This window comes from Thrips palmi, unplaced genomic scaffold, assembly GCF_012932325.1.
Source record: "Thrips palmi isolate BJ-2018 unplaced genomic scaffold, TpBJ-2018v1 HiC_scaffold_7, whole genome shotgun sequence".
Taxonomy (NCBI): Eukaryota; Metazoa; Arthropoda; class Insecta; order Thysanoptera; family Thripidae; genus Thrips; species Thrips palmi.
The window spans coordinates 3,446,148-3,461,518 of NW_023144634.1; the positions used below are offsets into that span (position 1 = coordinate 3,446,148).

The following is a 15,371-nucleotide window of genomic DNA, read 5'->3' on the forward strand; positions in this document are numbered from 1 at the left end:
TCGGGAGGAGGACCTCTGACATTTCAGGCTTCAGTCGTCGAACCTCACGTCAAGGCCAAGGTGGACAGGGACCCACCTGTCGCTGCTGAGTAGCCCCTCTGGCGCAGAGCGGTCTCTGGGAGGCTAATCGAATTTTGTTCAATGAACAATGCTCGTTTGCAGTCACTGGCGCTACAGTGCTCCGAATGGCCATCAAGTGGAGTGGGGATGAATCGTGGCTCTGGACAGTTCTGCGAGTGGTTTGAAACGTCCGCCTCTCCCCTAGGGACTTCTGACGCGGTGCAGCCAACTGTCCTGAACGGAAATTTTTTAGTAAAATGCGACTGTTTTACACTTTCGTTTTCAGTTGGATCGAGTATAATGCCTTCGTTCCTTCCGGTGTCGTTTCCTATTTTGTTGGACTTTTGTGGATTGAAATTTAAAACATGGTCTAAAAATATAAGTGTTGCTTGTTGTGGCATCCTGTTTATTTACATTTTAGTGCGGGAAGCTGGAAGCAGACGAACTCTTCGGAAGGGGTTTTCTTCACAGACGAAAGAGGCTTCTTTCACTGGCAAAACAGAAGAAAACTTCTACGGAAGGAGTTATCGGTTCAAATGGAGGCCGGATTGCCATCCAAGGAAAAACACTTATGCTACAACACACTTGTGTGTCTACTCATGACACTGAAAGGTCAACAGACAACAGTGGACCTCAGAAATGGAGCATCAGTAACAGGAAAAATTGTTCGGTGTGACCCGTAAGTGTTTACCTTAATAGCATGAGCAACAAAGAGTAAATGAACAGTTGAAGAATGGTTGGCCAATTTGGATTTTTTCCAAGAGCTACACTCTGTTGCCAGCATGAGCTACTAGGTTATGACACATAAGAAAATACCAATTTATGTTGTAATTTTTATCACAGGTATATGAACGTAGATATGTCTCATGTTCTGTTTCGAGATGCCAGTGGCAAACCTCACCTTTTTGATAACTTTTTTGTGCATGCACGGAATTTACGATACGTGCATATTCCGCCACATGTAAGTACTGAATGAGCAGCGATTTCACCTTTGAAGACTTTGTGACTAATCTGTATTGTTATTGTGTTTCTCAGATAGATATGTTAAAGTCTGTTGAAACATTTGTGAATCGTTCCCAAGTCAAACAAGACAAGCAAGTTGTTAAACCTAAAACATTGCGAAGACAGGCAGAAACTGTGGAACGTGTTCGAAAACTTAAAGAGAAACGGCAGATGAAGAAAGAAGAATCGTAGATGTGTTAATGTATGTATAGTTCAGAGGTGGAAGAAAATTAATCAATCGGAATTTCATAACATTATTATATTGATGCTTTTCAAAATCTAGTGTAAAATTGATGCAGATATATGTTTACTACAAAATAACAGATTCCCATGCAAGACTTAGTATACAGGTATGCATTGGAGGGATAATTTTATATGTATTGTCACAAGTTGAAAGTTCAGACTTAAAATTACACCTGGGTGATACAATTTACATTGTGTGTTGTAATTCATGGCCCCAACACGCCCTTTTCCTCTCAGTCAAGAAAAAACAATGATTGATAAAGGACTTAGCAGATCTCTTAAGAAAATCATTAGATTTTGTTAAATATACAGTGTATGAAAATAACAGTTGATGTATCACAATGAAACATGGAAGACAGAGAAAATGAATCAACTACAGTATTATCAATGAAGAAGTAGAAGGATGGTAACCCTTAAAACCATATGCAAAAGCAAAGGAAAGATCAATAAAACCGTTCTGAAAAACATAAATAATTAAAAAAACAGTAATAGCAATCTTAGTCTAATGACAAGTGACCAGCTCAATTCTTAGAATAAATAGAAATGATAATACTTTAACACATGATATTGAGTATGGCACAAATGTGTGCTTAGAGAAACTATGCACCTGTGAATTTGGGTAATTCTACAAGACAAAAATAATACAGACAGAAAGTAGAGGATGATAGGTGAAAAATAAATTACATAATATCTAACAATATTAGGTAGCTGGTAATCTCATTCAGATGCACTTTTGAGCTGAAGTCATTACAGAAAATACAGTCTACATACAACTTAACAATAAAATTATTACAGGGGACAAGAAATCCAAATGGCAAAAGTTCCTTTCAGTAAGATTTGTAAAAATACTTCTACATTTCAGGAAAAGGGGATTAAATTTCCCAACGGTCAATAAAATTTGATATATGATAACAACAGGGCCCATGGTAACTGATATTTCATAGATCAGTGTTTTTAACAATTTTTTTTACACCTTTATGCATAATAGTCTTGACTCGAATAATAGATCTGAGCCTATAGACATTCTACAGCCATACTCACCCCAATGCCTCCACCAACGCACAAGGCAGCTACACCCTTTTTGCCTCCAGTTCGCTTGAGAGCATGGAGCAGTGTCACTAGAACTCGAGCTCCTGCAATTGAAAAAGAAAGGTTTCACATGATGTGTTCTATGAGCATACATTAGTATTACCAATAGGAAAAAAAATTACCTGATGCTCCAATAGGGTGTCCAAGAGAGATAGCTCCCCCTTGAATGTTGACCTTAGATGGGTTGAGTTTCAGCTCCTTCAGCACAGCTAAACTTTGGGCAGCAAATGCCTCATTCAGTTCCCATAGGTCTACCTCATCTTTAGTCCATCCAGCTTTCTTCAGCTGTCAACAGAAATAACCAATAGATAGTAAAAGTTTCAAGACACACAATGTGACTCTTCCTTATTAATTAAAAAAACACAAAAAAACAACACATTGTTACCAGAGCATTTACTGCAGGCACAGGTCCTATACCCATGATTGCTGGGTCACACCCAGCTTGAGCATAGGCAATTATTTTTGCCAGTACAGGCGAACCTCGCTTAAGAGCTTCTTCCTTGGACATTAGCACCAAAGCGGCGGCCCCATCGTTGATTCCAGATGCATTTCCTGCAGTAACAGTGCCATCCTGAAATAGGGTGCAATATTTTCCTCATAGCTATACAGTGCGTTAGTTCAGTAAAGTGTCATTTTCTGAAGTCCAAACCTTTTTGAAAACTGCTCGCAGCTTGGTCAAAGCCTCAATAGAGACATCTTTCTGGGGAAATTCATCTTGAGATATTGAAACTAGTTGAGCATTGCGGCCGGGTCCTTTGACACTCACAGGAACTATTTCGGCTTTGAAGAATCCTGCCTCAGTTGCCTTTTGCACTCGTTTCTGTGATTCACATGCATATGCATCTTGATCTTCACGTGAAATATCGTATTTGGTTGCCAAGTTTTCAGCTGTTAGAGTATTCATTGGTTAAATTAAAAAGCTAAAAAAAAATATATAAATTTTTTAAAAGTGTTGTCATAATATTTATTATATACCTGTAACTCCCATGTGAATATTGTGGAATACATCCGTCAACCCATCTAAAATCATGGAATCCTTCAATTGCGTATCTCCCATCTTCACACCAGCTCGTAGAAAGGACACATGAGGGGCCCGAGTCATGGATTCCTGCCCACCACACACAACCACATTGGAATCCCCACTTCGGATAGCTTGGTAAGCAGAAGCCACAGCTCTGAAAAATTACCAAATGGTATGAGTAACACAAAATCACAAGATACAAGCAGAGTTGATTTCTAAACGATGGACATACTTTAACCCTGATCCACACAACATTGAAATAATGTGAGCAGTAGCACTTTGCGGAATGCCAGCTTTGATTAAGGTGTTGCGAGCTGGATTCTGGCCTTGGCCTGCAGTCAAGGCCTGACCCATAATCACCTCGCAGACATCCTCAGGTGAAATTTTTGCTCGAGCAACAGCCTCTTTTACTGCAACACTTCCCAGCTCGTGGGCTGGGACGTCTGTAAATGCTCCCATAAACGAACCTGCAAGTAGATGAAAGGTGTGAAAAAAGAGGCAGTGTATGAAGGATTTATGAATCAATTCATGGCAACACCCTGGGAGGTCATCAAAAAAATTAGGAGAAAGTTAACTTTCTCTTTTGTGAGTCATAACATTGAATGAAAAATTATTCTTTTCTGTTCAGTGAACAGAATGGGAAAACTCGGGAAACTTAAAATGCAATTAAGTACCAGGGGAAATTTTCATAGGAGTGCTTTTAATAGTGGAAAATTCAAAATAAGGGGAATCCATTCCCAGTAGGGAGGCAGGAGAGGTTACGTTTGTGATGAAACAGGATGGGATGAATTGTTTGTCCAAGGTATTCTAATGAAACGTAACTTTATATCCAATTTTGATGGACAGACCAAAGAGAAATGCGACATGTCATTTAACAAAACAGGAAAACATGATGAAACACAGTGCAAGCTGAGGTTACCGACCACTAAAAAGGTGGTGGACAAGGCAAATTCAAGAGAGCATCCCTGAGAAGTGGGAGCCCTGCGACGTACCGATCGGGGTGCGCACGGCAGACACAATGTACACTTCCTTTTCAGTCATTTTTCAAGCTAAGTCCTGGAAAACTTGGCGGAGAATGTGTCGTCTGCAGCAGCTCAGCTGTTGTGGTGACGACGACGCGTCGCTCCGTGATCCGATGCTCGACTGTTCAATTTCTTCTCCTTGTTGTTTTTTACCCAGAGTCCTCAGTGACTGGTGCTAAGATGGCCGACGCCAGGGACCCCGTAGCTGAGACACCGGAAAATACAGGTAAAAGTGACGTCTTTGCCACCGCTGGATTACTTTCTCATTTCGCAGAACCATTATTTCACCCGTGTTCATCTTATTACTGTGGTAGTTTGCGTGTGAGGCCTGTATGTTCCGAGAAATTTGGGTTTGAATTCTCTTCTGGTGCTGGCAGGTTTTTGCCCAGGCCCATACATGGTTTTAACTTTTATCAATTTAAAGCTCGGGGCTTCCTATTCTGTCTGACAGCAGTTCAATGTCGGTGTTGTCCTTATAATTTCCTCAAAAATATCCTCGGGCCTGACTTATGGCGTCGTCACACAATATTGCCAGTCTTTGTGGGGGTCGTGAGCAAGCAGAAGACTAGCAGTAATGGGAGGCCTAAGTACAAGTATACTGTACTCTTGGCCTATTAAAGTTTTGTCCTCCAGCAAAATCGCAGTTTAAACATATTGTTGGTGCTTTTTTCATTCTGTCAAGCAAACATTGTTTTGGTTACTATCTGTCATCACTTTGAGTATGACACTTTCCCATATATATGGCTCAACTTTGTTGATGTTTTGTCATCACCCCAATATATCTTCTTCCACCACCCTTCTAGTAAATTGTTTGTATTTCCTAAATTTGAATTTCCTTATAAGTAGGAAAAACTTATTCATAAAATATTTACCATATTCAAATTTTATAAATTTTGCCATGTTGTGTTTGACAGTCAGCTGCTAGTGTTTTATAAATTGTAGATTACTCGCAAAATTTCATTATTAAGAGGGGCTATTATTGTTACCTCTGTCTGTGTCACAATTAAATATTTTTAACCACCATGTGATAGTGACTCAATTTTTTATATGTGTGTGTTAGTGTGTGTGCTGTCAATTGTGACCTCTCCATTTTTCGGTCATGTGTCGATAACAGAATGACAGTACCAGTTGTAACTTTTTACTCAGTGGCATTAAGTACTTTATAATCCATTTTTATGCCTTTTTCCTTTTCAACTATGAACTTTGACTTATTACTATTTTGAGCTTACGTACCAGGGCTGCTACATTGTGACGAGTCATGTCGGACCAGACCGCAAAGACCCAGTAAACCTGGACAGGCCTTTTGCACCGACCATATGTGGTTTTCTTTGACCTCCCTTTAATTTCACTCACCGTGAAATGAATGGCCCGTTAGACGGAAGGGTCCTGCTTGCTTGGCCTGGGGCTGCTGGCTGACGGCATGCACTGCAGTGTGGGTCCGCGTGCGCCCAAAAGAAGTCGAGTGAAGCTGCAAAGACCAAAGGCGACAGATTGAACCTGCAAGGAGCCTCAGGACTACCGGCATGGGGGTCGAGGGGAGGGGGACGGGAAGGGGAGAGGAGGGTCCAAAGGGCGACGGCGAGGCGAGGGGAAGGGGGAGCAGGAGTGGAGAGTCCCGACGAAACGAACCGGGGTGTGATGTGACGAGACCGGCGAGACACGATGCGTCGCGAGACCAACGCCCCCTGCCACGCCCGCCCCCCCGCCCGCCCGCCCCGCCCCGCCCCCGCCCCGCCCCGCCGCCCCGCCCCGCCCCGCCCTGCCACGCCCTGCCACGCCCTGCCTCGCCGCGGCGTGGTGGCGGCGGCCGGCGGGATGTGGGATGGATTTAGCTGGCAGTGAACTAGACCCTACACTCCCACCAAGACGCCTCCGCGGCCGCCCTGCCCTGCGCCTCCTGCGCCCTGCCGCTGCGCCGTGCCGCCGTGCCGCTGGACGGCGTGCGAGCCGCGCCGAGCCGCGCTGTCCAGCGTCCAGCCGCGGGCGTCGCGTCGCGTCGTCGCGGTGCTGGCGACGTACCGCGTCCCGCCCGCTGTTGTTGCGTGGTGTCCTGCTACTTCCGGTCAGGACCGCCGCTCCCCGCCGCGCCACGCCACGCCTCGGCGTCGCGACGCTGCCGCCGCTGCCGCGCCGGGGGCACTTTGGGCCGAACGGGCGAACGCCGCGCGGCCCGGTCGGTACATATGGATGAGCCGAGCTAGACTTTGGTTTCGTTTTACATGTCGTCGTTTTGTCGCGTTTTGACCTACAAGTCGCTACTCTGTTGGTCATTTCGGTGCGCGCGTTATCAAGCTCAATTATCTCTGCAGCCCACCACCGGATGTGCACCGCTGGCCCGGCTGGCTGGCAGGTGGGGAAGGGGAGGGGGCGTCGTCTCAGCGAGCCTTCGCAGTGCTTCGCAGTGCTTTGCAGTGCTGTGCACACCGGACTGGACTGTGCCCGGCTGGCCGCCGATGTCGTGCCGCCGCGACGCCGCGACCCTCGGACGCTGCTCAGCTGGGCCGCGACGCTGACGTCGTCGCGGTGACCGCGACGACGTGGACGACGTGGACGCGGTGGCGTGACGGACGCCGACGACGACGTTGTCATGACAACGCCGTCCCGGACGTGCGGAATGGACCGGGCCGTGGCACTCCCCGCGTCCCAACCCACACTCGGTCCCCTGACGCCCTGACCCACTGAGTCCTCTCGCCGCGTCCACACGTTTGGCGCCATCCTTCCCCACAGTGGCGCCCTCTGTCCCTCCGATTGCCTTTCGTGTTAACGCGCCCGGCCTGCCAGCCCCTCGGCGTCTTTCTCTTTCTCTCTCTCGCTCTATTTTTAGGCGGCTGCGTGGCTGCTGGGTGAAGGGGGTATCGAACCTCGGTGCCGGTGGCGGGGCCCCAGGCCTGCCCCAGGCCGCAGCAGCAGTGGCGGTCCCCCAGGATGGCGCGTCGCTTGGGCCTGGATAGCCTGGAGCGAGGGGGGCTGCGGCAGTGGCGTAGCCAGGCGCCTCGCAGGCACCGCCCCCTGGCTGACTCCGAACGGTCTGTCTCTCTCTCACGCCCAACGAGTGCGAGCGAGATCCCTCCCACTCTGCCTGCGGCGCCGCCGTGCGTGGCCGTTTAATGGATTGAAAGGGTGGCTGGCTCGGCCGGCGCGGCTGGCATGGCAGTGCCCCCTGCTCATATGCATGCCTGACAGCGTTTGCGGCGTCCCCCCCGCGCCGGCCAAGCCAGTTGCGTGAGGGGGGGCTCGGGGTGAGGCCCGGGGCCCGGGTGGAGGGTTTAGCAGCTACGCAAGCCCCCACATCCATCGCGGCCCCGGCCCTTCCAGCACGTGCACCTGCACCGCGCCGAGCCACGCCCGGCTGCGTGCGGGGGGGCTTCCCCCCTGCGTGGCTGGAGGCCCGCTGGAGGCCCGCTGGAGGCGCTTCGGACGCAGCTGGACGCAACGCCTCGTCACACCTCCACTCGCAGGCCAGCGGGCCGATTCCGAGCACGAGATCTCTCTCTCGCTCTCACGGGGCGCCCCGTGTGGGTGCGAGAGAGACAGGCCGACGGGACCCGCCCCTCGGAATCGGCCCGAGGCCGGCAGGCAGGCCCAGCCAGGGGCGCCATGCCGCGAGGCTCGCGAGGCGCGGCCCGTGGCGCTCCCATTCCGGCTGCAACGAGTGCCGGGGAAGGTGGTGGCCGCGGACCCTGGTTCGAACCCCGGCCGGTGTAGTGCAGTGTGGTGGCGCCGCGGTGACGTCACACAGGGTGAGTCAGAGGGTGGCCGCCGAGGGGACGCCGTGGGGACGCCGCGCTCCACTCCGCAGTCGCGGCGCCGGCTTCGATCCCCGCGGCCGAATCCCGTGCGCGCCGCCGTCGTGGGCTCGACTTGCGACTCGCGCCACGTGGACGGCGAGGACGGCGTGGACGGCGAGGACGGCGTGGACGGCGTGACGGCGAGACGGCGTGGTCACGTGACGAGAGCGGTGCGTGCGGCGATGGTGCGGCTGGAGCGCCCTCTAGAAGGCGAGTGGTGTGTCAACGTGGTGGTGCAGTAGAGGCGCCGGTTCGTTCGATAAGGCAACGACTGCGACCGGGCCGACCGGGCACTCCCACGCCCCGTCCCGTCCCGTCCCCCCGCGCAGCCAGTGTGTGTACCAACAGTGCAGTGGCAGTGCCTTTTTGGCGCGGTGCGGAGTGGTTCCAGCGGCTTCCAGTGCGTTTCGGAGCGGCTCCAGCGCGGTTCGGCGTTGTTCCAGCAGCACCCTGCCCGCCCTGCCGCGCTCTCTTGCGGCCCGTCGCGCTCGGCCGCCCCCGCCGCGCCAAGTGCAGCACCGCCATCTGGAGCAGTGCGAGCGAGAGAGAGGGGGAGAGGGAGAGAGGGAGAGGGAGAGAGGCGGCGTGTTTGGCACGCAGCCCGCCACGCGTCACGCTCAGCCAACCCTCGCCGCGGCGCGCACCGCACCGCACCGCACCGCGCCCGTTGCCGAACGCGTCCGAGTTAGTTGTCCCAGTGACACTCGACACGGCGGATGTAATGGAAAATGGTAATGAGGGTAAATGAGCGTGGGCAAGCCGCGCACAGTGTACTACACGCGACCGTTACCTGGCTCGAGTCGAGTCCGACCACTAATCGAACAATCGAACGCGTCGACCTCGGGGCGGCGGTGCCGAGGGCGCCGTGTCGTCGCCCCGTCTCTCGCGCCAGGGAGAAGGGCACCCTTCCCTCATGCTCGCGCCTCGACGGCCGGACGCTTCATGAGTGCGAGAGAGACGAGAAGCACGCGCGGGTCCCGCGGTTCGAGGTTCGATCCTCTCGGCGCTCGGTGACAGCGAGACTGCTTTTATCTATCGTCGCGCATACGAGACGGGCGTGTGACGCAACAAGCAAACTTTGTGTTTGCACTCATGATGCATGCGAAGTGTCCCGAACGCCTCGCCGTCCCGGCACACTGGGGGTTCTCCCGCGCGAGGCTTGACGAGGTGTCGAAGTGGAAGCGAGTCAAGTTACGGACCCCTGCTGGCTCAGTGGTCGTGGTCACCTCGTGGTCACCTCATTGGGTCCGTTGGGGCGTGCTGGGCTCGGTGCTGGATGGATGCCCGGGCGCCGGGATGGCCCTGCATGGGCGCGCGGATGGCCCTGGACGACCCTAAATGGCCCAGCCGGCCCTGGAGTGCCCTGGAGAGGCGTGTGTCTAGGGTGGCCCTCGGCTTGCTGGCCCAGGCTTTGCATGATTGATTTCGCCAGGAAAGTCCAGCCCTCCAGCCGCGCGCCCTCCCGCCCTTCGCCACCCACTGGAGCCGCGACGGCCGCTGGAGCCGCCGCTGGAGCCCGCGCTTCACCCCGCGGCCCTGTATGCGGCTCCACCCTCTCGCTGCACGCGTGCACGAGGTGCTACGGGTCTACGCGGTGCTACGCGGTGCTACGCGGTGCTACGCGGTGCTACGCGGTGCTACGCGGTGCTACGCCCCGCGATGCATACGCGAGCCTGCTAGCTCTAAGCGGCTGCTACCAGCTGTGGCTAGCGACTCTATCAGACTCTATAAACGCTGTAGTCACTTTGCGCTCTTAGCGCGGATCTCGAAAGATCCCTACACGTGTGCTACGCGGTGCTACGCGTTGCTGCGACCGCCTCCCCCTCCAGCGCGGCGCAAAGCGAGCTTGATTGAAAGTGGCACACACGACCGCCGGCTCAATAATGAAGTGGCAGACTTGATGACCTCACCTGTGGCACCTGCGACTCGTCTGCGACCTGGCGGCCCAGGCCCGGGCCGTGGACGGACGGCCTGTGGCCAGCCTGGGCGGGGCGGGGCGTGGCGGCCCTGGCAAGGGCGGGGCCCCGCTGGGGGTGGCTGGGTGGGGCGGCTTGTCAGGCAAATGGGGCGCCGCTCGCTCGCATTAGAGATGCCCCTCCGTCACGCGTGGCGACTCGCTGCTTTGAACAGTGGCGCGGTGCGCCCTCTCTCGTGGAGCGGAGCGAGTGCTGCCAGTCCACTAGAAAAAAGAGCGTCGCTCTGTCTCTCTCGCACTCGTGGGGCGTCGCGCACAGGTGCGAGAGAGACGGAGCGACTCTCGGAATGAGTCTGCTGGACCCCGTGCTGGGCCTCCGCTCCGCGCTCTGCTCGGCCCCGAGGCCCGACCTAGCGGTGACTCACATGCCGCGGCAATTTGGAGGCCCCCACCCGTCCCTCCGTTCCCACCCACTGGACACTCCAGTTCCTTCCAGGACGTCCAGGCGGCCCCTTCCAGAGTGGACCCAAACCAAGTCCAGGACCGCGGCGGCCCCTCCGGACCCCAACGCGAGCCTCCGGCGTCCCCGGCTGCTCCGGGTGCCGCGGTACCCGTCGGGCCTTCCATTGATCGCGGCGCCGGGAGGCCGTGAGTCCGTGACGTCACCCCTGTGGTACGACATGACCGCCGCGGTCTCGGCGAGACGACGACGGCGTGGTGGCGGCGACGACGCCGAGCTCATCGCGTGTCTGTCGGCGTTACGCCGCCGGGGGTGGTTCCCGGCGGCTCCGCCCCGCCCGACCTGGCTGGCGCTGGCTGGCGCCTGGTTGCCGGCAGTTATGCAACCCGGCGGGCACGCGGCCACGCCGACCTTCATCGCCTGGAGGCGGACGGGGAGGGGGTGGGGTGGGGCATCAATCTCGCCTCGACGCCGTCCGGGGGTTCCGGGGGAAGCGGGTTGCCGTCGGGGAGCAAGTTGGACCGGTGCAGCTCGCCTGCCCGCCCAAGCAGGCCGTCGTGTCGGGGGTTGCTTGTTCCCGCGCCCTAGTTTTTGGGGCCGCGCCGCCTGGTGCGAGAAACTCCGAGATTTGCTTCCGACGATTGTCTATCTGGATGTGGGAAGTTTCCGGAAGTTTGGGCCTTCGGGTCGCTGCGACGGGCTGTACACTCGAAGTGGCCAAGGTCGAGGCCCTCCGAATCCCAAGGCCGGGGGTCTGGCGTCACACAATGCTGCAGTGAACCGTGTGAACCACTCTCAAAGCCTTGTAGCGAAGATATTGTAGTGTAGTAGAAATTCTTCACGTTATGGCGGTGCAGTTGACTTTGTGACTTGCCTCTGAAAAATGCATTGTGTCATTACAGATATTTTGTCGAATTTATTGGAGAAAATCTCCACCGTAATGTGTCGGCGCAGCCTTTCACCGCGAGACGTTTACAGTGCACTCGACTGGCTTTCGCACTGCATCGATTGGGGGGATCATGTCCTCCTGCGTGATGTAACCGCCTCGGGATCGGATTGGCTGGGCCGAGGCTGTCGTCACGCTGACGTGGTACACCACCACCTCGCGGACTCGGTGGCTGCGGCGCTGCGGCACTGCGGCTCGGCGCGTCGGGCTGGAAAAAAATGAGGAAAGCAGGCTGACCTTGCCATCGATACATCACTGCTAAAAATGCCCGGCGATGCACCCTGCTCTCTCACTCTCCCACGGACACCCCGGCCCCGCTGCACAGTGGGCTAGAAGACCGGTGGAGGCGGCCAAAACTCAAGACGCGTGTTGAGCTCCAGAGTCGCTAAATGGGACTCGAACCGAACGTGTGACCCCACCAATGGATTGCTCTTCGAACGAGGAATCCATTGGTGGGGTCACACGCTCGGTTCGAGTCCCTTTTAGCGACTCTGGAGCTCAAAACGCGTTTAGAGTTTCGGCCGCCTCCACCGGTCTTCTGGCCCACTGTGCCCTGGCCGCGCCTCCCCGCCGAAGATGAGTGCCGTAGTAAAGGACACGCTCCGGTGGAGACGAAAGAGGCCGTCCGTCTGTCCGTCCGTCCCGTGTCGCGTCCCTCGCAGTGCCGTGGCCCTTTGTCGTAAATAACCGACGTAGATGCAAAGAAGTCGCGCCGAGAATAGCCCCCTTCTGTGTCCGGGGGCATCCTCTGTCTCTCTCGCACCCATACGGCGCGCTCCGTGAGTGCGACAGGGACGGAGAATCTTCGATTTCAGCCTCCCGCTGTCGGGGTCCTGTCCGTGTCCTGCGGTCTGATTCCGAGCAGCCCCGGCGTCGCGATGGGGCGTGCCCCGTGGGGCCCGTGGGGGCGCGAGAGAGACAGAGCGACGAGAATGAGCGGGCTGTCGGTCCGCCAGGCCGACGCGAGGTGCATTTGACAGCCGTTATCTCGTCGGCTGTCAACCTGTGGCTCTGTCGTGTCTGCGTCGTCTGCCTCGCAGTGCCGCGCCCTTTGCCCTCCGCGCAGTGGCGGATCCAGGGCCGGCCCGAGGGAGGGGGCAGAGTGCGGCTTTCTTCCACTTTTCAGGCGGCTGTCCAGGGGCCAAAAAAGAGGGGGGGGTCAATTGTCCTCGGCCCCCCACTGGATCCGCGCCTGGTGGGTGGCTCTGCTCCGCGCCGCGTGTGTTCTATGATTAGCATAAGGGCGCCGGGCCTGGCCAGCCCGGCCCGCCGGCCCACCGTAAATCAATTTTACTACAAAGTGGTTCAAGCCGGCCGGCCTCGCGCCTCGCGCCTGCCTCGATTGTTTCGGGTTCGGGAGTGGCGTCTGACCGTGTGACAGGCGTCGGTCGGGCCGGTTCGGGCGTCGGCGGCCCGGGCCACGCCAGCCAGCCAGAGTCGTTTTCGGCGCTCCGTCTCTCTCGCACCCGTGGGGCGCCCCGTACGCGTGCGAGAGAGAGATACAGACGCTCAGTCAGTGTGCAGGCGCCGGTCGCGACGCGGATCGGCGCGGCCGGCCATACCCCGCGCCTCCAGCCGTCGGAGCGGGGACCCTCGAGCGCGGGGTAGCGCCGCCACTCGGAACGGGCACAGGTGTGGCGGGCCACTGGGCCACTGGCAGCGCGGGGTAGCGCCGCGGCCCGCCAGCTGTTCCACCAAAGTTGAACAGCCTCGTCAGCGCAAGGGAATCACTGGTTACACCGGGCTCACGCGATGTCGAAATCAGGAAAGACTCTTGGATTATCAGGTCGTCTGCAGTTGAAAGGTTTAACTCGCGTTCTTCGTTTTCGCCCTGGAACAATGCATTTTACATGCAACAATCGCACCGTTTCCTCGACCTCGACATCCTCACTCTCTTCCAAACAGCGAACTGTAAATGCCCGCAGTGCTGTCTGCGGCCCTGCGGCCGCCCCACCCTCCACCGCCTTCTCCCCCGGCCGCGTTTTTATTGACATTTGGGCGCCATTTGGGCGGCGGTGCCTCGGGCAGTGCGGACGCCGCGTCGGCCTCGGCGTCCTCGGCGCAGCGAGCGCAGCGCAGCGCGCAGCCACATTAATCGATTGCGGTGCCGCCGCCCGCTTCGCCCGCTTTCGAGGCGGACTGTACTTGTCCTCGCTTCCTGCTGGATTCACGCGGCATGCGGCGTGTTGGAAGAAATGACACAGCGTCGGTGCTGGCTGGGCCGACTGGCCAAGTGGATCACTCTAGCTCGCATCGCGACGCGCGCTGCATGCCGGCGGACGAATACTGTCTGTCTCTCTCGCACTCGTGGGACGCCCGGTGCGGGTGCGAGGGAGATGGAGCGACGAGGCTCTGCCAGGCATTGCCAGCAGCAGGACAGGTGTGTGCTGGGCGCGCGCCGCGCGGCTTTTTGGCGTGACCCGAATTCGCCAAGTGCGACTGGCTGGCGGCGGGGCGGCAGGGCAGTCCCGATGACGACCGTCCCGTTGGGAGTGACAGCGGCAGGCCTTCCTCTCTCTCTCTCTCTCTCTCTCTCTCTCTCTCTCTCTCTCTCTCTCTCTCTCTCTCTCTCTCTCTCTCTCTCTCTCTCTCTCTCTCTCTCGCTCGAGATAGAGAGAGTGTGTGGGTGTTGTGTTGTGTCTTGAGCCGCGGGATTTCCCAAATAATCCGAGAGTAATCCCGCGAATACCGGCTTACCCCACACCCACATGCACTTCAGCATGCTCTCACTCACCAACACACACCCACACACACACACACACACGAGGAGGAAGCCTTTGGCGCGAGTTCCTCGTTGGCGGGCTGCCACCAGCGTCCGCTAGCGTCCCATCCGTCCTGCCCGCGGCATCCCATTTTGATTGCGGAGGGTCAGTTTCCCCGCCGCGGCGCGGTGTGGCACATGGCCCTGGCAGGGCAGGGCGCGCCACGGCCGCTGCGCCAGCCATTGGTCGACACTGCGTTGACGTCAGCGTGTGACGCAGGGCGAAGGAATAGCCGAATGCTGGGACGACCCCTTGCTGGGCCTTCGCTTGGCCGGGGCTGGGCGTGAGAGCGCCGCCGACGTGTGCACACTGTGAGCTTGCGTCCCGTTTCGGGGGCGACTCTGTGGCGCCTGGCGGATAGGCAACCCGGATGCAGCCCTGCTCGACGGGACTGCCTACCCCGCCGTCGTAAGGGGCCATGGCGCCTGGCGGGTAGCCGTTGGTGGTTCTTCTCCGCCGGGATAAAGTGTCACCTTAGTAAGGACGGCCATGTCTCGTTTTGCAGTGCAGGCGAGCATGTGTCGGGCCCGAAATGGCATACGATCATGTGTGGTCTAGCCCTTAATGGTAATGGCGGGTAGGCAACCCGGATGCAGCCCTGCTCGACGGGACTGCCTACCCTGCCGTCGTAAGGGGCCATGGCGCCTGGCGGGTGGGCAACCCGGATGCAGCCCTGCTCCACGGGACTGCCTACCGCGCTGTCGTAAGGGGCCATGGCGCCTGGCGGGTAGGCAACCCGGATGCAGCCCTGCTCGACGGGACTGCCTACCCCGCCGTCGTAAGGGGCCATGGCGCCTGGCAACCCGGATGCAGCCCTGCTCGACGGAACTGGGGGCCATGGCGCCCGGCCTGAGGGCGGTGCACTGTATGACGTGATTTTGGACGATGTTCTCTGCGACCGCGGGCGCGCGCACTGCCGCTTCCCATGTCGTGTGTCTCGCACTGCGCAGTGCGTTCGTCGCTCTGTCTCTGTCGCACTCACGTTGCGTCCCGCCTGGGGTGCGAGAGAGACAGTGTGTTGTGGTTGCTGATCTAACGACCCGCCTTGTTTGTGTTCCAGGTG

At 56.7% G+C, this 15,371-nt stretch overlaps 3 protein-coding genes across 4 annotated transcripts in view; 2 read left to right on the top strand and 1 right to left on the bottom strand.

The window, feature by feature from the left end:
- Positions 1-467: 467 nt before the first annotated feature.
- On the top strand, positions 468-1,495 carry LOC117652871 (U7 snRNA-associated Sm-like protein LSm10). The gene is made up of 3 exons (XM_034398048.1): positions 468-739; positions 904-1,021; positions 1,096-1,495. The coding sequence occupies exons 1-3, from the start codon at positions 597-599 to the stop codon at positions 1,252-1,254; spliced, it is 420 nt and encodes a 139-aa protein (XP_034253939.1). The 5' UTR covers positions 468-596; the 3' UTR covers positions 1,255-1,495.
- On the bottom strand, positions 1,307-5,936 carry LOC117652870 (acetyl-CoA acetyltransferase, cytosolic). The gene is made up of 8 exons (XM_034398047.1): positions 5,791-5,936; positions 4,408-4,642; positions 3,648-3,882; positions 3,370-3,569; positions 3,044-3,282; positions 2,780-2,965; positions 2,517-2,679; positions 1,307-2,438 (listed from the first exon to the last, which is right to left on the bottom strand). Exons 2-8 carry the CDS (start codon positions 4,454-4,456, stop codon positions 2,320-2,322), a joined length of 1,191 nt encoding a protein of 396 aa, XP_034253938.1. The 5' UTR covers positions 4,457-4,642; positions 5,791-5,936; the 3' UTR covers positions 1,307-2,319.
- LOC117652869 (ensconsin-like) overlaps positions 4,551-15,371 on the top strand; it is a 68,275-nt gene continuing 57,454 nt past the window's right edge. For both annotated transcript variants that reach the window (XM_034398043.1, XM_034398046.1), the window contains exon 1: positions 4,551-4,663. In XM_034398043.1, the coding sequence (XP_034253934.1) occupies positions 4,618-4,663 (46 nt within the window). In that variant the 5' untranslated portion in view covers positions 4,551-4,617. The remainder of the gene's footprint in view (positions 4,664-15,371) is intronic.